General features: G+C 35.8%; 1 protein-coding gene across 1 annotated transcript in view; it reads right to left on the minus strand.

Annotated features, from left to right (window-relative positions):
- Positions 1-17,607, minus strand: part of LOC124641887 (probable sodium/potassium/calcium exchanger CG1090) — a 35,280-nt gene extending 17,673 nt beyond the window's left edge. Inside the window, exon 1 of the mRNA XM_047180138.1 lies at positions 17,228-17,607. Coding sequence (XP_047036094.1) covers positions 17,228-17,239 — 12 coding nt within the window. The 5' untranslated portion in view covers positions 17,240-17,607. The remainder of the gene's footprint in view (positions 1-17,227) is intronic.
- Between the last annotated feature and the right edge of the window lie 9,813 nt (positions 17,608-27,420).

The raw sequence follows: 27,420 nt of genomic DNA on the forward strand, positions 1-27,420 counted from the left end.
CAGCATATATTTTTAATCAACATAACGTATTTTTGGTCTCTTTCAATTTTTGATGAAGGTTTCGAATTTTTCATATTTTTTGGAATACCATTTCAATGAACGCAAGATTTTTCTGATGAAAAAGTCGTTACGGAGGATATTCGTTTCAGGAATTCTGAATAAAAAATATGTACTGACTGATAGATATATGGCTCTGTGTTGTAAAGCTTACATACATAGGTAAGTGTGTTATGTAGGTATATGAAAAAAAAAATGTCGTAGAGAAAGCTTATGACGGACCCCTTTTAGGGAAGTACTATTTATCTTTCAGCGGACATTGTAATAAAAAGAGCAGTCAACCATTATTATGACAGGCAACCATTAATATGGTTGACTAAGAAATAAAACATTTTGAACTTGGATACCTACTATAAAATTAGTTAACTTGCTTCTAGTCATCCAATTTTCTTTTTCACCAGTCACTGCAAACCAGCCAGTCATTCAAAATACGTCAAACTAAAATACTAGAACGAAACATAATTCGAATTTCAAAAATAAATTAACTACCACGCGATAACTTCACACATTCAAATCGCGTACAAGAACATTATTCTAAAATAAACCAATATAGCTAGACCTCCCGCGCCCCTTTGAAATCTGTTAACACAGATAGAACGTTGCACACATTGAGAGCTAAAGTTACGTTGGCGTGAACGGTGTTCCACGCACACATAGATAGCGTCGATCAATACAGTGACGGTCCTTTACACTGCACTTCAAAAGGAATGAATGCGTTGTTCGCTTCGGCGGCCATGATGTGAATGAACGGAATGAGGAGTGAACGATTTGCGGAGTGAAGATGAAAAATATTGGCTGCTTGAAGGATTTTATTCAGTTTTATTGAACACCAAGAGGTTTGAGATGACAGATATTTTTCCACTTTTGAAAGCGTTGGAAAACAGTCTGACAATTATTATTATGAGGGAAGATTTTGGTAATCTGATCTTTTGATTTTCAATTTTTGATAACGTCAAGATGATTTGGCAGTCTTTAGGAATAAATAATGCTTATTAGAAGAGTAATCTAAAGCTGATAGATTAATGACCTTTTCTTGTAAGCTATATTTCTTGAGATAGCTCGTAGGTATAGCTACTGATTCAAAAAAGGTATTTTTTACAAAAGTTAGCAGCATACTATATTTTAATTTTCACAGAGACATTAATTTTACACACGGATAAAAAGCCTAGATAAATGCGCTATTTAGAATTTTCAAAATCGGTCCAGTGGTTCCTGAGATTAGCGAATTCAAGCAAACAGACAAACTTTTCAGCTTTATAATATCAGTACGAGTACAGAGTACCAGTAGTTATATCTATTAGAAATACCATCTTACACACAATTCATAAGATTTTCATAAACAGCAATAACATAGTTTGTATGAAAACCCTTCGTATTCTCTGTTACAATAGACCCTTGGTACCATTGACCCGTATAATCTGTGACAGAAGCCTGATGCGATACATTTTCCCAGAACGGAGATGGGGAAATGAGAAAATATGGTTTTGCGACATAATTTGTATTATAATTTAGGATAGTTAGTTTGTTATTATTTATTTATTTATTTATAATACTTTTTGCACAATCAGTACAATGGCGGACTTAACGCCTTAGGCGTTTTCTCCCAGTCTACCTTTGGGTGGTGGGGAAATAGCAGTGGTAGGTGCAGTATTTAATATAGTCTACATGAGAAAAAAAAAATATATATATATATAGAATATATGGATAATAATACATAATTATAATATATATACATATATACATACATATTACATTTTGCCATGAGAGACAAAGAAATAAAAAAGAAAAGAAAACAAGCTATGGTAGCGATTCTGCCAATTTCCTGTGGATGTGGTCACGTAGCTTCTTTTTAAAGGAATAACGACTATTAACCATCCTGATTTCCAGAGGAAGCTCATTCCAGAGAAGAATGGATTTAACGAAAAAGGAAGAATGCATAATGTCTGAACGGTGAGTAGGGCAGTGTAGAAGACGATTATTTGAAGAGCGAAGATTTTTGGAATGTTGAGAACACATATATTGGAAGTGAGGAGTTAAATAAGAAGGTGAAGTGGGAAAATGCAGAATAGAGAAAAGAGTAGTTAAAGCCCTCATCACACGTCGTTGTCTTATCGGTAGCCATTTAAGTTGCGCTCGATACGCTGACACATGATCGTACTTGCGGAGATTAAAAACGAATCGAATGCAATTGTTGAGAAGCCGGTCGAGTTTATTCAGCAGATCTGCATTCAGGTCATAGTAGCAAACATCACCATAGTCGATTATGGGAAAGATTAAGGTTTGCATAAGCGTCGCCTTCACGTTTACCGGGAGAAATTTTTTCAAGCGATAGAGGAACCGAAGCGTGCTGGTCACTTTCTGACTGACAGCTGCAACCTGTGATTGCCAATTCAGCGTGGAGTCAAGGTGTAGGCCAAGATTTTTCACAGTGCAGCTGTACGGAATGTTAATCCCGTTAAACACTAACCCCAATAATGATAGCTTGACACTTGGTAGGGTTAACCTCCACCCCAAACCTATCAGACCAAGTCTTCACCACTTCCAAGTCAGCATTATCTGCCTAGCCTTTTCCTAACAATGTTGGGTTCAGCTCCCAGTCTAACTAGACCTGAGTTCTAGTGTATTAGTAAATAGTGGATATATACCTAACTTAGTTAGTTATAAAGTGAATAAAGCTGATTTTCTTAAATTTCAAAAAGGCTCTTTCACGGGTAAATTTGTGAAAAATCGACAAAAAAATCCAGTGTTAGCTAAAATAATATTAAATTCCAAAGTCTTAGCCAAAATCATATTTTATATTAGGTACATACCTGCTTGTATATTGAGAGAAGCCTAAACTTAAAGGAGTAAATAACATCATCCCCTAAATAATGGGTAATCCTATTCCCACTTCAGAGCGATAATTAGGTAACCAAAGCAAGAGAAATCACAAAAAATATTTTAAATAAGAAATATTCACATAAAAATATATTATAACAATACATATAAACTAATAAAAAATACCTAGAACTTTGTACAGCCATCCTCGTTAAAAACAAAACACAATCGAATAGAATAGAAGAAGGATGAATTGTGAATTTTTTCATGAGAAAGTAATCCCTATTGAGTTAGAACCGGTATAGAAATCACTTGACGGTACTCTACTGAACGAGTTTCCAAGCAAAGTTGATGTTTGATATATTTCATGAAAGGAGTTCCGCGAATCTCATTTCTTTTTCTATTTTCGTAATTTTCAGTTGTTGGTGTATTGATTTCTGTCTTCCTTGGGTCCTTAGTAACTGGGTTTTGAAAGTCTGATAAACAGTCTTCTTAATACTTACTACTAATATTATGAATGCGAAAGTTTGTAAGTATGAATGTATGTTTGGTACTCTTTCACGCTGAAACGATTAGATGGATTTTATTGAAACTTTGCAGTACTACAGCTAGTATATATGAAACTTATATAGGTTTGTTTTTTATCCAATTGCGGGAAAAGAGGAAGGTAAAACCATGTTGAGATGTCCAAGTAACATACTGGTATTCTGCCACATTTGCTTAGCCGGAAAGCCTACCTCAATTAAAATACACAAAAATCCAATTTCTAAAATTATACACAGCATTTAAGTACACATTTCCATTTCAAGGTAATTCTCATAACCGCTTATCACGAAAGAAACCCATACAAATTATGCGAACATTTTATTACTATCGGCACAAACGTAATCGTTTCGTTCAAGAGAACATTGTGTATAGCAAATTAATAAAGCTAATTATAATTCTGGACAGATAACTGGTCGGTTCCGGGTCTGAAAGGGGTGAATCATAACCTCATATTTTAACCCTTATCTGTGCAAAGAGATTATTTATCTGAGTCAAAGGTTTTGTACGAGTCTTGTCATAAGAGGTTTACAGCATATATCTACTTTTTTGACCGAATCATCAAATGACCCCTCCTGCTGTGGTTAAAACCTATGTATTTAAATATGTTCCTTCTGGAGCCCTTTATGTACTAGGGCCGGGGTAACTCGCGCGAACAATCACGCAGCCCTTAGAGCATCCACTAATAAAATCATTATTTCATTCTGGCTGTTTTCCGCGAGGCTAGTCTAAAATAATCATTACTTTCAACAGTTTTCGATATCTATAAGAAGCTTACAAGGTGATGGTGGTTGGAGCTTTGAACTTTGACCCCACAGACCTCTCGAAAATTCAATAAACTGTGAACGACCTCTTCATGCCTTGTAAATTATAGATAACATGGAATATTATTCTTGCTTCAAATAATACTATTCAGTGCTTTTACGCTATTCAATTATAGAGAAAATAAGACTTTGGACTTTCATTCTGATGTGATAGGTATGCATATAGGTACTAGTGTATTTTGCACATCTTTAGTAGACAGAAGCCAGAAAACTAGACAATCAGTCTTAACAAAGTTTATAGGGTTGCCCGGTAAACTGAGTTCAGAAAATCAGAAACGCACTTGCGCCATGTAAAACACTGGTAGTACTCAACCCCCATAACTTGAGAAAAGGCAGATAATGAGATGATGTTTTTTTTTTGGTAAATAATTATCTCAGAATACAAGCAAAGCCCCCAGGCAAGAGCTATTACAAAATTAATCACATATTTTTTTCCATTATTTTTTTATCTCAATTTTCCTTTGGTCCTCTGGTTTCAAAACAAACTGTTCTTGGAATATTTCGAGAAATCAAGACCCTGTAGGTGGAATGTGGGTGTTCTTTACAATAAACACGAACAGAATAGAACTACTTCAAAGAGTAATTCATAAAAAGTTTTATGTAACGCCCACATATTCTATTATGTTATATGTGTACAATTCTATTTCTATTATGTTGTATGTGTACAAATGTGTGGAAGACTAGGAGCTCCCCCAGGTTTCACTTATTTCCCGTAATCGAGTAAAAAGTAAAAAAAAAACCTATCCTTTTTCAGGTACAGGAATGTCTTAAGTCGGTTCAGTCATTTCGGTATGATATGATAAAATATGTACATCTTCTGGGTAACTTTATCTTATACCTATCCTTTTTTTATTTAAAATTTGGATAGCACTAAAATGACGAAAAAAATATATACTATGTTTATATAATACGTATAAACAACCAAACTAACTAACTTTCAGCATACACATATACAGAAACAGAATGGCTTAAATTGAGCATAAACCGATCTACAGTAAATTGGTTCACGTAGACACTTGCTACGCTCTAAATCTACTTCGTAGCGTTCGTAGTACGTAGCAAGACTAGGAGGCTACGATCTTTGTAGCATGTAGGTATTCCTTGGAAATCCTTGGATAGTGATATTTTAAACCTCTCTAGTTGTTTATTTTGTGAAGTAAATCTTGGTATTTATAGTGTTCGCTGTTACTGAGTAAATAAATAAAAATATAGGTTTAAATATACAATATTCCTATACAAAATGACAAAAACTAAATACTGACCGAAACACTTAATCAAATTCGAGTATGTCTTAATTTCATTTTTACTCAAAAAGTACTAAATGGATTTTGATGACACTTGACAGTAATACTTTTATCCATACACAGTAAGTAGTTCCCTCAGAAATGGGCAATACTACAGAATCTAATATAGATAATAATATAAATGAGCCCAAAAGTAATTAAATACCATACCATTTCTTTTCCAACAGAAAAATACCCCCATAATTATTATGTAAATTAAATCACGGGTTCAAGAATTTTAACTGTCCCTATTTATACAGAATGACACTTGAAGTCCATGATAAATGAAGTCTAAAGAAAAAAGGTTGAACTCATTTGTACCTGCCAGGACTAAAATCTAGTCAGTTAATATCATTAATTAGTATTTGAAAACGCTATCATTCTTGTTTGTACTAAAAGCTGCTTCTTTATGAATTGTGTCATTCAAATATTTTTTTCTAACTCTGTTTTATTTTGATGTGAAAATTCTTGTAGGTTTTTTTTGTATATTAAGTCATGGTGGCCTATTGGGTAAAAAACCATCTCAACCAGCCTCTCAAGTATGAATGTGTGTGTTCAATTCCAGGTCAGCCAAGTACTAATACAACTTTCTAAAGCATATCTTGGACAATAATGATAGAAACATAGCCACTTCTTGGTAGCCGGGTAAATAGCACATTCATATCATATGCATACGAGTATAATATTACAATTTAATCAAAATTAACCGGCCTATATTACATTACAAAGGATCTCATTAATTCAATCTCCCCTAACATATAATATAACATAGCATAATGGGCTGAAACCCACCTGTCTTTGTTCTCCGGTATTTGTCTCATACAACGGCGCCGGACGTCCGATGCATTCCGGATGATCGGACAACACCCCGGATTACGAGCTCGATATTTGGTTTAATATATTTTATTTTATAATGTCATGTGAATTCATTATTTTGAATGTAAGAACGTCGAATGTATACTTCTTATAAAAAAGCTTACCTTTTTGGAAATTGGTTAAAAAGCTGAAAAGTTTTTTTGTTTGCTAGAACTCGTAAATCTCAGGAAATACTGGTCCAATTTGGGAAAATCTATATCTATATTCTATAATATCTATAATATAAAAATGAATCGCAAAATGTGTTGGTAAGCGCATAACTCAACAACGCCTGGACCAATTTGGCTAATTCTTTTTTTGTTGTGTTTGTTATTGTCAGAGAAGTCAGTTGACGGGAGCGAAGCCGCGGGCAAAAGCTAGTATATATATAAAAGAAAGTCGTGTTAGTTACACTTATAACTCAAGAACGGCTGAACCGATTTAGCTGAAAATTTGCTGGGAGGTAGTTTAGAGCCAGGAGATACATAGAATAGTTTTTGTCACCATCCGGCTACGGGAAGCAGTTATCTCGGGACGCGGGTGAAACCGCGGGCGGAAAGCTAGTACCTTATATATCTAGAAGGACTCCGTTACAAAACTAAAGTAAGCTGAGAAAGGTATAAAATGCAAGGTAAACTGGTATTCTATATAGCACAAAAAAAGAAAACTAGACTACACACGAGTTTTATCGAGACTACATCAAAACAACTCCATTTAAAATAAGATTATCCATAGCCCGTTCAAATCTCAACCCCGTCCTACGTAACAAGATAAAATCTAACCGACCATACTAAATATTACCTCCGACTACCCCCATCCAACTTTACACACACACATTATTGACACGGCAAGCCAAATCGGTTTATTTCCGGACGACCAAGCAGTTTTGGACGCGACTGTACCTCCGTCCATTACTGCGCGTAAATATTTAGTGTTCGTGATTGTACCGCCGTTTGACGGACGAAACTGTACCCTACTATACAGTGAATGGGACCACGGAGTAAGGAAATATACAGAGATGCCATAAGGAACGTAGGAATGTAGGTCAGGCGCCTTCTCGTACGTCAAAAACGTACGACGGGCATGAACAAAACGATCAGTTTCGAGTGAAATAACAAGGCGTTCGGGTTCCTTGAGATATCTATCAACGATTTTTGGTATTACAAAAACATGTCTTTTATTTTATATCAAAAACCAATGATCTTATGAAAGGGAAACATTAAAACTAAGTATCAAAATATTCATCCGCATCGCTGTCAGCTGGGATCGTGCCCAAAAGGCTGGCTGCATTGCCACGCTGGATGGCAATGCATATCCTTTGACCGAAGTATAGGCCAGCCCTTTGGTCACGAGTGGACTCCACTAATCGCTTACTGATTTCTCGAAAGAGTCTGTGGGCACTTGGGCCCCATGGTCCCAAAGTTTCAACCCCAAACGGCTCAAAAATGCAATTGCCGGTGAGGTTTACATATTTAAAACATGTAGGATCCAAAGAAGGCGTGCAAGGGCGAAGACAGTAACGTTCCTCGTCCCCCGCACATCCGCATTTGTCAACGCTACTTTCTTAGGAGATTTTCCGTTATGGCACCTCCGCTAGTCATTTTGTTCTCCATGGATGGGACAAATAAAGTAGGATGGATCTCAGCTTACTTGACGAGATATTTTTTATTTATGAGAGCTTCCCTTTTGTTTTTTAGTGACGAGAGAGATATTTTTATTGGGTGTCGTTAAATTATATTTTTTGGTAAGATTCCCCTTTGGTAAGGTTATAACACCCTTGGGTATGCTATAATCATTTTTAGATTGTGGTTCTAGGTTTCCACGACAAGCTAACATGCCTATAGTCATGTCATTTTTGTAATAGATTAAAAAAACACTTAAAGCCATTACAAGATGGTCACCCATCCACTGATTGACCGCGTCAAGCGTTGCTTAACCTTATGATCAATCGACTCGTATGGTTGTCACGAAATCACGAGCTCTTTTAACTTAAATAATAAAACAACGACCTAATTTTCATCAATAACACCACTTATAAGAATACACCACATAAAAATCTCCCAAGTACTAACATAACCATCACGTATCGGATTCCATGACGTCCCTGATGACGTAACAAAATGGCGACCATTTGGCGCCAAGATGACACTAGACTGCCCTGCTTGTAGGTCGGGGCTTTTTGCCAAAAATAAGTATGTATTATATTTCTTTTGGGATAAATAGCGTGATGGAGTGTGTAATATGGAATTAGAGGTCAATGGAGGGCTTAATAGGTTATGGCTTGGGGAATTAGGTTAAAAGTTATGTGGGGTTGTCTATGCCCTAGTTATTTGGTCTTCTGTGTCTATGCTCTATTTTAAATAGCCCCCTAAGCCACAATAAAATGTACTTATCTATATTACTATAAAATTAAGATGATGGAGAGCAATACAGCCGAGCCAATTGCCACACATTATTTAACAAGAACACGTGCTTTATTTTGACTTTTTGAAAAATATTGTTATAAGCTGTTGATTTGCATCCGTGCCATATTCAAGGAGGTAATTATGCTAATGATTCTCGACCCAAATTAACAAAAAAATTGGCACGTAATTTTTTTTTTTTTTTTTCGGAATTTCGTAAATGTCATCTAGCCTTATTTAAACTTGGCGCGTAAGTTACTGGCCTTGAAACCGTGCTGCGCCCTCAAACAAACGCAAACACAAAGCATACGCAACGATCACTCATAAATTTCATTCATAAAATTGGATTACTTCTGAAATACCACGACATTACAAAAAAAGCAGTGCATATTAGCTATTTCCCATCTACTGTAATTCCAATCGATTATTTACGTATTTTATGTCCTCCTCCTGAACTATGGCATAATTGCAAATCAACACCTTGTATATTAAGCTGAAGCCAAATACTTAAAAGGACATTCATGTTAGAACACTTTGGGAAATTATGCTAATCCAAATTAGATTGACTATTCGGATTTCTTGAAACATATTCTCAATAGATGCATGATCCAATTTGAATAAGGAACATCTATTTCTACAAAATACTCAGCTACAAAATCCATCCATGATTTCCAAGTTCAGAACTTGCATAATTTTAGAGTATTACATTTATAACAAGCAATGAATAGGTACCATGCTTCATACGCTTGACACATATTTTTGAATACTAAACAATAGCCAACATGCAGACCAGATTTATGTTAGAACTACTTCGTGTAATAGTTTATGACCCTCTCATATATTCAGCGTGACTATAAATTGTTTTATGTCTGAACTTATGCCATTTAAATTAAATTTTTACCGCTTTATTGCACTATGAATATGAGTGGGTTAGTGGATTTTGGAACGTATTATAAAATGGTAGACAATATGTTCTGGAAAGTAGATTTGGGTCAATTTTATTGGTTTGCGCTATATATTTCAATGGTGCTTGAGTCCTGAAACATATTCTCTTTCCCAAAATCAACAGTGAAAATAATATTAAAGTTAGTTTTTACACCTCTTCTACATAATCATTGGTGGGTTCAAACTTGATGATAAAATAATTCTAAATTCTGACATGATATTTCTTCCAAAATGACATCTCTCTCCAGTCGTGTCGGATTGCCGTTCATTCGTTCATTGGACTACGTTGTCTGCGCAAACGCTTGTGTACTACTATAAGTCATGTGCAGTTGGTTGATCTCCTTAAATGAGAACATCCGCCATGGCTGAAATTCAGCCTAGGACGCCATTATTATAATGTGAAAATCTATCACATGACCCATTGGTAACCTCGTCTGTTATTTGTACGACAATCACTATATCATGTTTGTCTAGACGGTGTCTAGAACTTTCTATACTAAGTATAACGACAGTAAATAATGTCGGGACCTATGACCTAACCTATTCATTTAAAAGGTTTTTTTTTTCAGATGAAAATGGGAGGTTGTTATTAGGTTTGAGATTTGGGGTCAATTTTAAAATTGGAGTTTTCTGCGTATCGGTAACACATACCAGACACATTTCTACTCAAATTAATTAGGCTTAGAATAAGCACTATATAACTAATCAAAGTCAATCGCCATCTAGGCTGTTTCAGAGTATTCTGATTATTTTTGAATATCATATTTTGGTCTCACACATAAACTTAATTAGTACGGTCCCACCGAGCAATCTGTTCTAATCGATATCCATCCACAGAACTTTAATACTGCTGTTTCGGTAGATATTTAAAATACAAAATGACTACTTATCTATCCATAAAACTACAAATCGAACAAATCAATGACTTTAACTACAGAACAATTTGAAGTATCGTCTCCAAGGAAACGTAAACAGAATGAATAATAGCCTGTAGTAATTTAATTAGTGACTACAGAACCCGGAATCTGGGTGCCAGTTGAATATCTAACTAAGTTCCGTAAACTCGTATTATTTATGTACCACGGTTGTGGTTTCAATCGATAGTTTGGTCTAGGGGGAATTGCATCGTCTTACTACTAATAGTTAGTATGATAGTGAAGTATAAGCCCTGCACTTGGACTTCTGTATCTAGGACCTTTGTATAGGCATTTATAATAGAATCCCAGTTCATTTGTTAGAACTAACGGACAGTTCTTTTAAAATCAAAATTAAGGATATTCTTATTAAAAAGGCTTATTATAATGTTAATGATTATTTCACAGATACACGCAGATGGCAGCTCTGAAGTGGACAAAAAGTGTTTTTTATATATTTTTAAATATGGGAATATAATTTGAAATGATATTGAATTGTATAATTGTAATTAAATTGTAATAGACAGCTGTTGCTGGGAAGTTTGTTCTTCACCACTTCTTCTTCCCAGCCATAACACTAGGAAGTGGTGAAAGGGGGGCGTTTTGGGGGTGCTGTCCTTTTGTATTATTTGACGTGAAAAAGTGCTAAAAACTAGCCTAGTTTCAATAAACGTTTTTGACTTTGACTTTAGGACACCAACGACTGATTAAAGGTGAAGGAAAACATCTTGAGAAAACCTGGACTATTAAGTCTGAAATCACCAACCCGCACTGAGCAAGCGTGGTGATTAACGCCCAATCCTTCTCTGTGTGAGAGGAAGCCAGCCTAGCAGTAGGATGAAAACATGATGATAAAAAATTGGGATAAGGGCAGGAGGATGATGATGATGATGATGATAGAATCTAAAAAATACCGGCTTTAATGCAGTTAAAGCCGTATCTCGAAAAAGACAATGGTTTAAATCTGTCCCTTTAATCACCTCAATCTGCTTAGAAGCTATATTCACCCATAAATATGACATGAAAGCATGAAATCAGACAAAAATCCATCTACAACATTTGACACAATTTAAATCATACATTTCTCTCTTGCCGAAAAACCAAGGATTAAATGTATCCCAGCACAAAGTGCGAAGAATAAACACATGTGCTATTGAAGTAAGCGTTTGTTACGTGTCCTGTATGTCAAGTGAGTCAAATGAGTTGGGGACGTGTCATTACAAAGGTTTCAGACTGACGTTTTATACGCCCGTAAAGCTGGTGTCGCTGCCAATCCAGTGCTGTCAAAAATTAATATAGCCACTATGTTCCAAGTCTGTTAAATGGATCGCTTTTCTGAACGCCAAATTTTTTTCTTGGTGGGAATATCATCAAATGATTCCGCTGTGGGTGCAGAGTGAGGGAGTGTTAGACTCTTGCTGACTAAAACCCACCATGTTCCTTCTTAAGCTTTTATTGTAACAGGGCCGCGGTAACACTTTCGAATAATCCAGCAGCTTCGGAAAATTTCAGTCCTAGTGGGTCCCACAGGTAGACCTCGTCAATTCGGTTAAAATTATCAAGACTCCTTGATGAGATTGTTGGGCATTTTAAAATCCATCTACAGAGCGTCCGCACCAAGCGATGATTAACCGTTGATCATACATACTTAGGACGGCTCTTACTTGACCTAGTCTAGACCTAGTCGTAAAAATCGCTTGTCTGAATTCACCCTAAGTTAACGTACGTGTCATTACGTTATGTGACACGCGTACAAGATTTCGTGACACGCTATTATGTTAAAGAGGCTTTGTGTCTCAAGTAAATGTTGTGAGCTTGTGTTGATTGCAAATTAAACTTTTATTTCTACGAGTAGAATAAGCTTGAGAGCTTTTCAAGGGTTTTTTTCATAAAGCAGAAGAGTTGGTTGAACTTATATATGGTTGCTATATGCTTGAACGCGCTATACTTATGTCAGGAACCACTTCACACACATCCGATTTGAACCAATATATGTATTGTTAGACTCTTCATCGAGGGAGAACTATATCTGCTTTTTGTCGGCTAGCATAGAGTAATTTTCCCGAGATGTCGTTGGAACTGCGGGGAACAGCATAACTTGTATAGACTACGAAATCTATTGCTAGAAACATTATTATACTTGTGATAATACATTTTGCACTGAAAAGGTCCAAGGCTTTAAATCTTCTTTTCCTACTATATATCCCAAATGGCTGACCCCATCAGCTTTCCTTATTTCCAAAGCTGTAAGTACAGTTCGTAAAACTGTCCTGTTAAAAGTGTACAGCAGTGTTCAAAGTCGATAAACCGATATGCGTGTTCCCAGTCCTGACGGAGCACTTAGTGGTACTGGTGGTACAAACAACTGTAGCTGTGTACAAATTGTTGCGGGTACTAGAAGGATTTATGATTTATTTACGTGAGTTTTAAAAGATTAAAGGTACTATTGTGTTTAATATTTTAAACTGTTAGGCAAAGGCCTCTTGTCAAATATGTAGGTTCAAGCATTATCTTCAGGTTTCACTTATAATGCCAGGACCGATTTCGGCCACGGTGGCTGTCCCCATATAAGGAGATCAGCCAGCTCCGTGAGACATAATATAGTTCACAAGCATTTGCGCAGACGCAGGTGCACTCACTATTCCTTCACTCTCATAGCCCGATAAGACCGGAGAGAGATCAGGCGCAAGACCGTCATCAACGTGCTCTCCGATACATTGTCAAGGAACATTGAGAGTGCCCTGAAAGTTTTGTTCGCCACCACAAGCTATAGGACCAACGCAAATGTATGTACATTGAACTCCACAATGTACAATGTACAGTGAAGCACAAAATTGCCGAATTGTAGATGTCGTTCGCACATAACAGATATGAGTCGAAATTAAAACCGCTGGGACTGTGCCAGAGAGAATTTTATGCTTTTTAACTTGTGCTGACTTTTGTACGGCTGACGGGGATCAAAAGAAGGGTAATGAGCATTATGTATGTATGATATATCTATCTACTGTGCTAAAGTCCCTTAAGATAAGATGGATTTCAATAGCATGTATCTATCTGTTAATTAGGTGACTAGAGATATGAATTTGATAGTAATGGGGCTCATGTCAACCTCTTGTATACAAATAGGTACACAGATTTATTTTATTTGAATTCCGCTATTAGAGAGTAAATCTATACAAAATTGCAGGGTTGATTTTAGAAATTTTGGGTTATTTCAGTGTCAATTAACAAAAATTAAGTTTCCGTTTATTTTTTTTACTTATATTTTTTCTACAAATTAGTACAGTAAATTGGTAGTAAACGGTAGGAAATCCCACAAAGTATGTTGAGCTGAGAAGGCCACACAATCGGATTACGTGGTTCCACTTGACTGTTGACCGCCATGACTGCAAGGTGAGCCTTTGAACTTCGCCTTATTGATTGCTTCATAACTAGCTGAAGGCAGGTCACACACGCGACAATATACGAGGCGTGAAATCAACGAAGTGAACGTACTTCTTCATGTTGTTCAATCGACCATTGTCGGGTCACAGCAGTATTCTCATCACACTTAAAATCATGTCTTCAAACCTCACTGGAACCATTTGAATGTCAAAAACAAAAGACAGTCACCAAAATGCCCACCTTCACCGTATGTTCTTGCTAGAAGCGGCAATAAAACTTCCCAGTACTTCATGACTCTTTTTTTAATATTATATTAGTAGATTGCCATTGCTGAAGATCAGCTAGCTCTGCCAGGGGAGCAGAGCAGTTTTTAAAATACCAATTTTTTTTTCGCTGCCCATACAGTAGTCTAGGTAGGCCTTAGTGCTAGGGTACTATAACAGGTATTCTTTGATACCAAGATTTATCATAAGATTGGAAAATAACTGAGTTATAGTTAGGTAGTTTTCATCCAACCAATCTCATCCTTTTCAAAAATTGCTAGAATCTACCAAGATAGGATGGATAGAGCCTTCTAGAAAAAAGACACCTTTTTTGCAGCAAAGTCGATATCACTTTGAAGCTCCCATAACACCGAACCGAAGCGTACAATATCAGACAGGAGTTTTGTATGTTTTTTTCGCACACAAAATTAGCTAGTCTTTTGAAAGAGGCGCTTGCCTCCATTTGTTTTTGTCTCTACTTTTGCAAAAATCTAGGTATAAAGATTTCTGCATTATTACTAAAAAAATACTTGGACAAGTATTTGTTATGTCGAAAGAAATTACTTTGACATATTGGATTATACATTGAAGTAGGTGTTAAATGAATTTTACTAAACTAGCTGATGCGATGCATCGTTTATTTTATTACTTTGTTGCCCACCCACTTCAGATTTTTGTAGGACAGACTATCGGAACGTTTTCCTGTACGTAATTCTGACCAGGGTTTTCTGATTAAGTTTTTATAGGACGCTCTGCACTTTTGCTATTAGCGTCTTCTATTATTCTCCTACAAAAAATCAGTCACCGATTATGGGACGTAGCCACCCTGACACGTATTTTACGACATACGACATAAAGTTTGCCGACCTTTTGAGGGATCAACCCTCATCGTCTTTGCCTTGAAACCTCCTTGAAACGATAAGCACTGGAAAAATAACATCAAAGGGACACATTTTCATGTATGTCTTTGAAAAATACATTTCCTGGTCGAGGTTTTTCTAAGGAGGAAAAAGTTGAAGTATACATAAAAGTAAGAAGGGTCTCAGGTGTTGTAACGTGCCCTGGTGGTGATTTTAGAAGAGAATGTGCTAAGTTTTTGGTGAAATGTAAGTCGAAAAAGTTATGTAAGTAAAAAACAAAAGACTCCTTATATAAGTCAAAGTTAAATCATTTAGGCCTTTACAAGCACTTATGAACGTCAAAAATATAATAGGTTTGATTCTAGTTGGCCAGGAAAATAATACAGCATTTTTTTTTTAATTATATAATTTTTTTTTCTTACTCAACCTCCACAAGTACACTGGAATTTAATTCAGTAAATGACACACCAAGACTAATACGGTCAGGTACAAACAATTACCATTAAACACTAAACACATTATACCTTTGAACTTCAAATACTAAACAGAAATAGCAATATTCAATTAACTTTACGATAAAATTACTTACCGTCATGCAAGTGAGCGGCTTATTACGAAAATGTTTGCCTGTTACAAAGGGTGGTACAATTTGATTCGCTTAACAAATATTATTACAAAGCGTACAAATAGTTTGTTCCGGGTTAGAGCGCACTGCAAACTTTTAGTCGGCCGATAATTTGTTTGGGCCATCGAGACCAAATATGACTAGCGGAGATGTCACACACTCCTTAATGGGAACGGGGTTCCAGGAATGTTACTCTTTTCGCCTTAATTTCTTTGGAGCCGACCATTTTTTGTAAAAAAAAAACAGTTGACAGATGTCTCAAAGAACCCGAACGCCTCGTTAGTTCACTCGTCACTAATCGTTTTGGTCATGCCGACCGTACGAACTTAAGCTCGCACATTGCAAAGATTAGGTTAGCATCGGGCTAAGTCGTCAGACCGATTGAAAACTTTGATCGGATCAAGATTTACTTAAAAAATATTACCCCGAAGGTTGTCATTTTTTTTCAATTGTCGGCCGACTGTTTAGTTAGTCTGCAGTGTACGTATACTAACAAATATTATTACAAAGCGTACAAATAGTTTGTTCCGGGTCCCAGTAGTTGTTTGTTCATGGCGTATTTACGTCTGTTAACTCTCCCTGTATTGTGGAAAACGGAATTCTATTACCTTAATTAAAGTTTGATACAGCTTTTTACCGGCTGTAGTAGTGTAGCTGAGTAGTGTAGCTGAGTAAGCGTGGTGATTGGCGCTCAATCCTTTTCTGTGAGAGAGGAGGCCTGTGCCCAGCAGTGGGACATTGAATATTTTACAAAAAAATTCTGTGACTAATTAATTAATATATTCTGTTTCATTATGACATTTCTTGTTTTTTTTTATTAGAGGTTTATATAGAGCCTGGTTTTTTTCTATATGGTTACGTATAAGTAGGAGATGCCTTCGAAAATCAGTTAATTTACACATTTGTACAGCTGTATCAAGGTTACAATGATATTGTCTTACGAGCTTTTGTATAAAACATTGATTTTGGGTTAATTATGTAACTTAATGAATTGGTAATAAAACGTGTGCTTATAACTACGGGCTTTACATAACATGCATATGTGAATATCGTTTTAATTTTGTGAAAAGTGCTCTAACCAGCGCTTATGCTAACTGTATTTTAGCCTGTCGATTAAAGTATCGAATAAATTGCATCTAGGTATAAGTATATCAAAATCGTGTTTGAAAAAAGAATATGCTGCTATTGATTTTTCCGGAATTTTCATAAATGTTGAATTATATGAAATCATTTCATTTTTTTACGAGAATAAAAAATATTTCAATCTTTTTTCCTATTAGAAATATACATACAGCTTGAATTGGTTAATTTGGGTCCTAAAAAGACACATTTCTATCAAAAATAGGTAATGAAAAACGAAAATGACAAATCAACCCGCAAACGCTCCATCACTCATCATTCAATCCATGACGCTCATCCAAACCACAGATAATATAAAAGATGGCGAGTTCTCACCGAAGGCTGCATGATGCTGGCGTCTGGCCAGCTGTTTCAACCTCACGCCGCTATTTATACGCCCAGGGTATCGATTTTCCCCGGAACAGTTACGTAATACACGACACGGCCAAAACGTCCCTCGCCGTCGACTGTTACACTCATAAAACGCACATCTTACGCTAATACCAATAAGAAATTACTCAGATTAATTTTAAAATTACAAAAAAAAATCACTTGGGTAAAACGGAACGCACTTTTGTTAAAAAAAAAAGTTTGAATCAAAAATCGAAGGCGGGAATTGAGAGGGATTTTTTTTTCGTTCGATTTTCAATTTTTTACTGTGATTCCGTTGTGGTGTAGGCTCCGCGGAGGTTTGACAACCATGCTCAGTGGCGCCCCCGAGCAAACTGCCGGTTTCACGGGGCGACTGCGCGATTCACGCACACATACAAAGTAACCACATTGTACACCGTTACACCTTATTCGCACTATCTTAAAGTTCAATTTCGCTTAGCAATACTACTAAATCCAGGGCGGCATTTTCTTACAGGACTTGTAGTCCTTATTGCGTTGTAATAAGGTTGATTTTTGTGCAGAATGGTGTTAAGTGCTTTTATGTTCTAAGCAAGTATTGTTTCGGTACTGACGGAAGAATAGACATGATGGCGCCTATTTTTCATTCATTTGTCAAAACATTTGATTTAATGAATTCATCGTATCGCTTTTGTTTGGTTAATGTTAATTCTCTTGTGTTTTTAAATACTTTCGAGATAGGTATCAGTTTAAGCAGATTATTGTTATAATTAGGTAAATGGCCGTCTAGTTGAAAAATCATTTCTGTCATTTAAAATAAATAGTTAAACCAAAAAATACTTGTAAATATGTACATTTTTCTCTCTACTCAAAATATACAACTCACAATTACTAATATTTCGATAGCTTTTTTGAGTGTAAAACTACATTTTCTACTATTACAATCAAGTAATATCATAACTAGAATTTCGTAGCCCTCGTAGTCAAGCGTAGCAAGGTGAACAAATTGTAGCGCTACGAAATTTCGTAGCACATACGATGACGTAGATAAGATAAATACAGGTCATGACGTCACAGTGTATGTAAGAGGTAGGTCAACTATAGAATTCGCTGAGGAACATTATAGTATTATATTATAACTCTCAATTCATCTGTTTGAAGTCTAAAATCTTGATTTCTGACTAAGTTATCTTCGGCGTCTTATTAGAAAGTGTCTTATTCGAATTTATTGTTATTAGTATACCTAAAAAAATATGGCTTGATTAAAATATGCAACAGAAGTAATTATAACAATAATATACTGATTGAGGTGTGTAAGCAAATACTAAAAAAATGCAACAATTGTATAAAAGATTTCTAATAAAGTAATCCATTTACATAAAGTCGACACCGAGAATATAAACGAATCAAGTATACAGAAAACAAGCTTTATTATTTACGGAATTATTATTATAAAAAATAAAAAAAAACAGGGATCAAATTATAAAACCAATCTAAAGCAGGCGCTTCCTGGAACTTCAGAAGAAACTAAAAATAAACCTTACTTGTCCGACTTCGAGTTTAATTACAAAAAACTTCCAGACGCCCACCGTGGAATAATCTAATTGTTTTTAAATTAGTCTTAGTTTTAAGCCTGCTAATTAACCTTTGAGAAGCTTAAAAACTACTTTTGTTACGTTTGCCTAATAAAACAATAAGAGGGAAATGTTGTATTGAAACTACTTTTTAAGGTTACAGGGCGCAAAATCTAATTATTTGAAGTTAATTTTAAGCGTGTGTGTGTAACACGTAATTTTATTTTTTTTATTAAATTTAAAGAAGATTCTCTACATTATTTACAAGAATCAGCCTCTCCCAAGCCTTTTTCCAACTACACATGTTGAGATCGGCTTCCAGTCTAACCGGATGTAGCTGAGTACCAGTATTTTACAAGGAGCGACTGCCCTATCTGACCTCCTCAACCCAGTTACCCGGGCAACCCAATACCCCTTGGTTAGACTGGCGTCAGACTTACTGGTTTCTAACTATCCGTAACGACTGCCAAAGATGTTCAAATGACAGAAATTACCAAACCAAATAAAAATCTGTCAAATATCCTCAAAAATAAACACTCTTTTCAACTCCCAATTTGTAACAGTCGGGTCACGTGAGAGTCCCGGAGCCCTCTAACTTCCCTCCACAGAGGACTGCCACTTCATAGTCTGACAACCAGTCTTACTGGCTTCTGACTACTCATTACCACTGCCAAAGATGGTCAAATGACAGCCAAGGTAAAGCTCTTTGACGCCCAACACTTAGGTATTTATTTTTTGTTCGTTTTATTCTTTTTATTCTAGTTTGTAGATTTTTAGTTATAGAAAGTAAAAGTTTTTAAATACAGTTTATTTAAATATAACAAAGCTCTTTATTCTGTCCATATACTTACCAAAACACACTAAACTTTGTCAAATATCCTCAAAAATAAACACTCTCTTTATTCACAGTATATTCCCAACTTGTAACAGTCGGGTGACGTGAGAGTCCCGAAGCTCTCTAACTTCCCTCCTCAGAGGACTGCCACTTAATAATCTGACAACCAGTCTTACTGGCTTCTGACTACCCATTACCACTGCCAAAGATGATTCTTTGACGCCTAACACTCAGGTATTTATTTTTTGTTCTTTTTATTCTAGTTTGTAGATTTTTCGTCATAGAAAGTACTTTTAAGTTTTTAAGTGCTCTTTATTCTGTTCATATATTTACCAAAATTACCATATAATTACCAAAATTACCATATATTAACCAAAACACACAAAACATTGACAAAAAACTCAAAAACGAACACTCTTTTTCAACACCCAACTTGTAAAAGTCCCGGAGCCCTCTAACTTCCCTCCACAGAGGACTGCCACTTAATTAGCAGGGACCCGAGGGAATATTGAGTGCGCTGTCGAATTTGGAAGCAGTATTTTTTGTTGAAAACCTGATAAAATTGAGTTGAGACTGATTTGTTGTTTTTTGAAAACTTTTTGGTAGTTTTTTTATAAGCTTTTGTATTATTATTTACTAGCTTCTGCCCGCGACTTCGTACGCGGACCCTGTCCCTTATGCCAGCGACTACGGGGTCAGCAAAATCAAAGATCTGAATCGTCTGATATTGAATTTTAAGGGCCCGTTGACTTGAAAACAACGGAATACGCATAGCCATTAGAAATATTCCATACTAGTTTCTGCCCGTGACTTCGTACGCGGATCCTGTCCCTTATGCCAGCGACTACGGGGTCAGCAAAATCAAAGATCTGAATTGTCTGATATTGAATTTTAAGGGCCCGTTGACTTGAAAACAACGGAATACGCATAACCATTAGAAACGTTCCATATATTAAATTTTTGTTCTTTAACGGCAAAAGCACAGCAGACTAAACAAAACGCTGAGAACTGAACCGCAATAGACGTGACCATAGGGATAAAAGTAGTGATTCTAATTATTTTAGTCCGCATTTAAGTTGTGTGTGGCAAAAATATTACACGTATTATTACGTAAAAAATATTAAATAGATGACAAAGTCATGGTGACTTAGTGGAAGTCGTGGTGGTTTAGTGGGTAGAGAACCAATCTCTCAAGTATGAGCGTGCGTCTTTGATTCCAGGTCTGGCAAGTGCCTGCCAATGCAACTTTTCTAAGTTCGTGTGTACTTTCTACGTATATTTTGGATACCAATGACCGTTATTTGGAGGGGATGTTAAACTGTAGGTTCCGGCTGTCATTGAACATTCTTGGCAGTCGTTATGGGTAGTCAGAAGCCAGTAAGTCTTACCAAGGGGTGTTGGGTTGAGCGGGTAACCGGGTTGTGGAGGTCAGATAGGCAGTCGCTCATTGTAAAACACTGGTACTCAGTTGCATCGTGACTGGAGGTCGACCCTAACATAATTGGGACAAAGGCTCTTGAGATAATAACGACAATAATAATGAGATATAGGCACCGCAGGACATCTGAGGCTGATGACGGGGAGTAGCGACCCCGCGGGGCCATATATACTGAGTTCTTCAGGGAGTGTATACTGTCCCCCATCTCCGGCCGGTCGGAGTGAACCATGACGGGGGTAGATCTCACGCCTCTGGCTTGGTTTGGCCGTCCAGAGTGGAGTCGCTAGAGCAGAATTAGTAGCCCTGCTCGGAGGATAGGTGCCTCATGGTAAGCACAGGGAGCGCGTAATCTGCGTTTAAAGTCTGCCGAGATATCCTCACCCTTCAGCCGCTCATGTCCCTGTTGCCCTCTTGTTGTTCCCGGGGACCCAGTAAGTGAGGTGGCGAGTCTCCACCTGCCATTTTTACATGTAGGTACCTAATACATTGTCATCCACTAACATCCCATCACAATAGCCCAAGTAGTTTTCCTCCATAGTTAGCAATAGGTTAGCACAGAACCGGGGATTGTCTTTTTTTTAACGACGTCCACCGGGGATTGTCCTTGGGTTCATTTTTATAGTGTATAAAGGGATAATCGTCGGTTTTGTGTCACCATTGCATTAAAGTCGTATCAAAAGGGCTTCAGCGTGTTGGCTTCGGCCCCACGTTTGCCTTCCAAAAATTCGGAATTCTGTAGTCCCGAGGTCTGGAAGAGACATACAAAATAATAATGAGATATAACGCAACAAAGTCAGAGAGTGGGGGCTCGTGACGCCACGTCTAGGTATGTAAAATTTGTACTAAGCAGTGACTTAACACGAAATTCAAGCTTTGTTGTATCTTCGTTATTATCTGTTTGTGAGAGAGAGAAAAGAAAAGTACGTGTCCATTATTTTAGGGTTATCTAAAAGACAGACTAATTACTTTTTTTGATACCTATTTCATAACATTCATTTCTATACATTTCTAGTGTAGTATTGCTCTTGAAGTTCCACACCAGGTGTTCCAGATCTTCGATGTTTATACGTCAATAGAGAGTGCTTATCAGATTGAACAACTTTTGCTAAAATGTCATACTTCTATATGCTATAGTCTAGCTGGGCCCCTGGAGTTCCACATCAGGTGTTTTAGATCTTCAATTTGTATAAGTCAATAGAAAGTGCTTATCAAATTGAACAACTTTTGCTAAAACGTCGTACCTGTATATGGTACAGAGAAGCTGGGCTCTTGGGGTTCCACATCAGGTGTTCCAGATCTTAAAATTTATTATCTCAGCTGAAAATGCTCATCACATGAAACAATTTTTGCCACGGCACCATTTTTGTATCTCTTATAGTTTTGTTAGTCTGTTGGAGTTCTGCATCAGGTCTTCAAGTTTCGAACATAAATTATAGCCTATATGTTGACCAGGCTTAATACTGATACAACAAAGAAAAAATCATTGAAATCCGTTCAGTAGTTCGGAAGATTAGCGTGTACAAACAAACAGACATACAGACATACAGACAGAATTTTTTTTTTGGATTTGTGCTCCATTACTGTTTCTAAACCCCACCCAATTATTATTTTTTTAATATATTCAATGTACAGACACAGTTTTTTTACAGATTTATTATGTGTATAGATATCTTATGCTTTCTCTGTATGAGAAAAAATAAGATTTGATTACTGTTGTTTTAATGTGATAATTTAATTATCTTTCCTTTACACTCTATCTGTCTACATCTTTTTTATTCCTATTTTCTTTTCACAGGTTCGCATTACCATTGTGAAATGCTGTTGTTTAAAATGTATATTATTACCTCAAAAACGGTGCACTGTTCACGTTATTTCTAGGCTGATTTTATAAGCGTGGACTTCTAATTGGCTCTCTGTCGACTATGACTTCCTTCTATTGTTCAGTTTTAGCTGTAAGTCCCCCACAGTGTATTAAATAAATAAATAAATAATTTATTTCCTGTCGTCTTTCTACATCGTGAGTGTACAAAAAATTATAAATAAATAGTCGGCTCATTTTTAAGTCTAAGTTTTATATGTATGTATATCATTAAGTATGTAGGTAGGTACTGTATATTAAAACATCCACTCATACTTAAGTTTTTATATATACTTATTTACTATGATGTATAAATGTACTAGCTTCCGCCAGCGGCTTCGCCCGCGTGGTGGGTTGATAAAAAGTAGCCTATGTGTTAATCCAGGGTATCACCTATCTACATACCAAATTTCAATCAAATCGGTCCAGCCGTTTTTGCGTGATTGAATAACAAACATACATCCATACATTCTCACAAACTTTCACATTTATAATATAAGTAAGATTAGGTAAGTTATAAACAGTTATTATAGCCAAAGTTCACATCAATTAGTTAAGTTCTCGCGTTACTGTTTAAGTTCTAAGGTTATTTTTTGTAAGGTTTCCATTTAAACCGTTTTAGCAATGTTCTTGATAACTAGTTGTTCCGTTAATGTTAGTTTAACTTCAATATTTGTGTTACTTAAAAGCTGAGGACCACGGGCCACGAAGAAGGAGTTCGTGGCCCGTGGTTCGTGTACCAGCCGCATGGGACTATCGATCTTATGGTTAAACAGTGCTTGCTGCGGACAGTCCGTGGATGGATGACCATCACGTCACATCGTCTGTGTCTGATTGTGTGGATCACGTATTTTCACATATTTTATCGGTGTACGGAAAGTTCCTTGTTCCCACGGGACGCGGGTGATACCGCGGGAAACACCTATTTATACACTTAAACTTAAACAAGGTTTTTCTTTTAATTGAAGAGTAGCTTCTATTTTATTTTATATTTCTTTTTGAACACTGAATAAAATTTATATAGTAGGTTCTATAGGCACTAGGCAAAAGTAGGTATATCTGCCTACATAAGTATTAATACTTAATTACGTATATAAGGTATTATTGTCCAGGAATAGTCGATGGAAATGTGGATGTCGAATAAAACTGCAAATTAATTAGTTACTAGAAATATTGAAAATATATTCTTTGAGCACATTTTAAAATAATTTCTCAAAGTATATTTTACTTGGAAAATTGTGCATTGTTTTAATGAGAAAGCAATGAAAAAAGGCTAGAATATAATTTTACAAAATCTGCTACAAATTCCTTTTAATATGCATCTATTCTAGTTAGTTAAGCCAATTAGATAACATTTTCTTATTTAATTTCATAGAATTTAATCATATAAGAGTTTAAAAACTGAAGAGCGTTAATTTCCACTTAGAGATCCATTATCAGAATCTTATCAGTTGTTTGATTTGAATGTATGTAAGATCAAATAAACTTATAGCACCCGCTTTGTCCACTTGCAGCCAACTTGTATCACCCGGTCAGCACCCATGCACCTGTCTTCAGGTTGGCAACATGGTTTTGTACTAGAATGTTGGTATAACTTTACCAAGGAGGTTTTACTTTACACAAACTCTTTAATGCCATTTAAAAATATCACAAATTCCTTATAATTAAAGAAATATTCCTCTACATTCGTTATTTCTTACACATAGTTCGTAGAATCTTCTTTTATATTTCAAAGTATTGTTTGTTCTTACTAGTTGCTGGCAAAGAGCCAAGCGACTGGAAGGAATTTATTGTTTTACTTAAAACTTGAAAATGCTATCCTCGAAGTGTTATAGTTGTAAAAATACCTCATACCTGTATGTTTTTGGTTCTTTAACTTAACTTACTCAGAATCACCTATGTTGTAAATCCTTCTTGGTATTTGCTAATCTATACTTAATATCATCAAAAGATAAACAGCTATTTTTTTGTAAGCGCAAATCTTAATACCTGCAGGACTTATTTAAAAATTCTTTAAGTGTTGGTTAGCCCATTTATCGAGAAAAATTGTAGGTTTTATCCGGATGTGCGAATAGCCCTCTTATTGGAGAAGCTTGTTGTATTATTAATTAAGTATAGATATGTATATTGGTAAGTCAGAGTCACAAATACCTCGCCCACATCTACAAGTAATCAATAAGTAAGTTTATCTACTCACAAAAACTAAAGCGACAGGACTATTAATAATGTCGACCTCCAAGCCATTACTAAGTTATTATCATCCATCTTATCATAAGTTACAAACAAAGTTTGACTGACCCATCGCTCTAACTTTTACCTAATATTTTATTTGTACTAGCTTTTTCTCGCGGTCTCACCCATTATTATACTAACTCTATATGCCACTGTTCACGCACATGAAAAAAAAACATATTAAAATGCCATAACTATCGGCTTATCTATTTTACCATGGAAGCTTAAAATAACACAAAATTCAGCTCATATTTGTATTGCTAGGTTCAGATTTACTCAAATTGTTAACAGCGCCATCTAACGAGGGGTAGCAATCGTCCCTCCGAGTCCACCAAGTAATGTAGGTTTGTGTTTGGAATGCCAGAGTTTCGCATATGTTCTTCTAGATGGCAATTTAACTTGCGTATAGTAAAATTCGAAAAACTAAGTTCACAATTGCATGCATTTGAGCATTTGAGGATGGGTACGGAAAAGATAGTTTGGATTACAAAGTACAAAAAATCTGAAGACTTTTCAAGACTATCAAATCGTCTTATACAAAATTGTACCTATGCAGGCTATGTTAAAGATTTTCTATGCACGCTACTAAATGCAATATCAATGAGAAGAAACCAGCTAAAAATATGTATGCAAATGGGTATTTATTTTTCTTTTTTAGTTTATAGATATTGTACTAGAAATAAAAATGCAACAATTAGCCCATATTTACCATCCCTTTAATTCACATATAGACAGATTCGCACACCGTGGTTAGCGCAACAATTGTCCGCGCGCACTAACCTTGTATCAGCGGGGTGACGATTTAATGTCAACAGTTAAATGCATGGGTGTGGCGGAACAGATGTGGGTTTTAAATCAATTGTACAATTTATGTGTTAGTTTTATAAGTGGCTGATATAAGTTTTGTCAAAAATTGGTAAATATTCTTTATATAGGTATAATAGAAATAGTCGAAAACCATCTTCAGTCATTTGGAATTGTTGTTTTTTCTGCTCATATTCTTTTTTCTTCAGTTGGTGGCCATCTTAAATACATACAATATACTATTTGTCCAAAAGCCAATGCGCAAAAATCTATGTTGCAGAATGCAGATTACATTATATAAAACTCGATTTAATATTAACTGTTACCATCTCTTGTCGCGACACGATAACAAAATCCATTCAAATATTTTGAAACACCAACGAAAAAAGCTCCAACAATATATCTGTGCTAATCTGTTATAATTTCTGTGTCACTTTTCACAACTTTCTCCGGTGTCAAGCTGAGCTGTCAATTAAAATGTTCGTGCATTCGACACACACCACAGCCCCGTCACACGATTTACCAAAGTCAAAATTTCAATTACGCACTTACACCTACTTTTATTTGCACTTATTTCTACAATTGCCACTCAATTTTCAACCTTATTGTGTAGTTTTAGAAGCTGTAATGTAATTCAGTGATTGTAAGTAAAGTTTGTCAGTTAAAGTACTTAGTATAGATGACAATGTTGAAAGGATCATGAGTGCATTAGCCATTGTGGTGACACAAAAGGATATCTTCTATGATATACGTCAACGGTACTAAAGGGACGACCAACTTATTGCAGCTACAAAGTTTCAGAAAACTCAACCTTATTGTGAAAGAAATAAGGATGGTATGAAGTGTTTTAAGTAAGTTGGTATTTCAAAAGAATGGTTTGTATAGATTTTTTTTGGGTTTGCGTTCAGTAAATTGGGTTAAAACTTATATTTGACACTTGAATTGAAGAGTTTCGAGTGTTTAGGCTTATTGTTTGTAATCCGATTAGCAATGTTTGTTGTTTTGTTTAGTGAGAGCTTGACTTGGCTCGTGATGAGCAGGTGTTCCGAATAGGATTGAATGTTATTAAGTTATAATCTTTGCAATATTTATTTAGTGTTTGTGGAAATCTTTTAAATATGAGTATTATGATTAACTTTAAGGTACATATATGTGGGGATTACCAAGAGGAATTTGGTTTATTTATTTATTTACGATTGGAATGAAACTGTAATAGTCATTAAAGGGCTAGGCAGATGATGATGTAGAGATGTGCTATTTTTATGCATGTGGGAACAGTGGTCAGACTTAAACGCAGATTTAAGTTGTTCAATTTCCTAAGTTCAAATGTTTCCAAATTTATTTTTTAAGCTGCTCCTCAAAACGCACTCTTGTCTAATAAATAGGGATACAAATGTATATTGCATATTAATTTTTCTGCAGGGAATGCAACTGCAG

Source organism: Helicoverpa zea, chromosome 23 (assembly GCF_022581195.2).
Source record: "Helicoverpa zea isolate HzStark_Cry1AcR chromosome 23, ilHelZeax1.1, whole genome shotgun sequence".
NCBI lineage: Eukaryota > Metazoa > Arthropoda > Insecta > Lepidoptera > Noctuidae > Helicoverpa > Helicoverpa zea.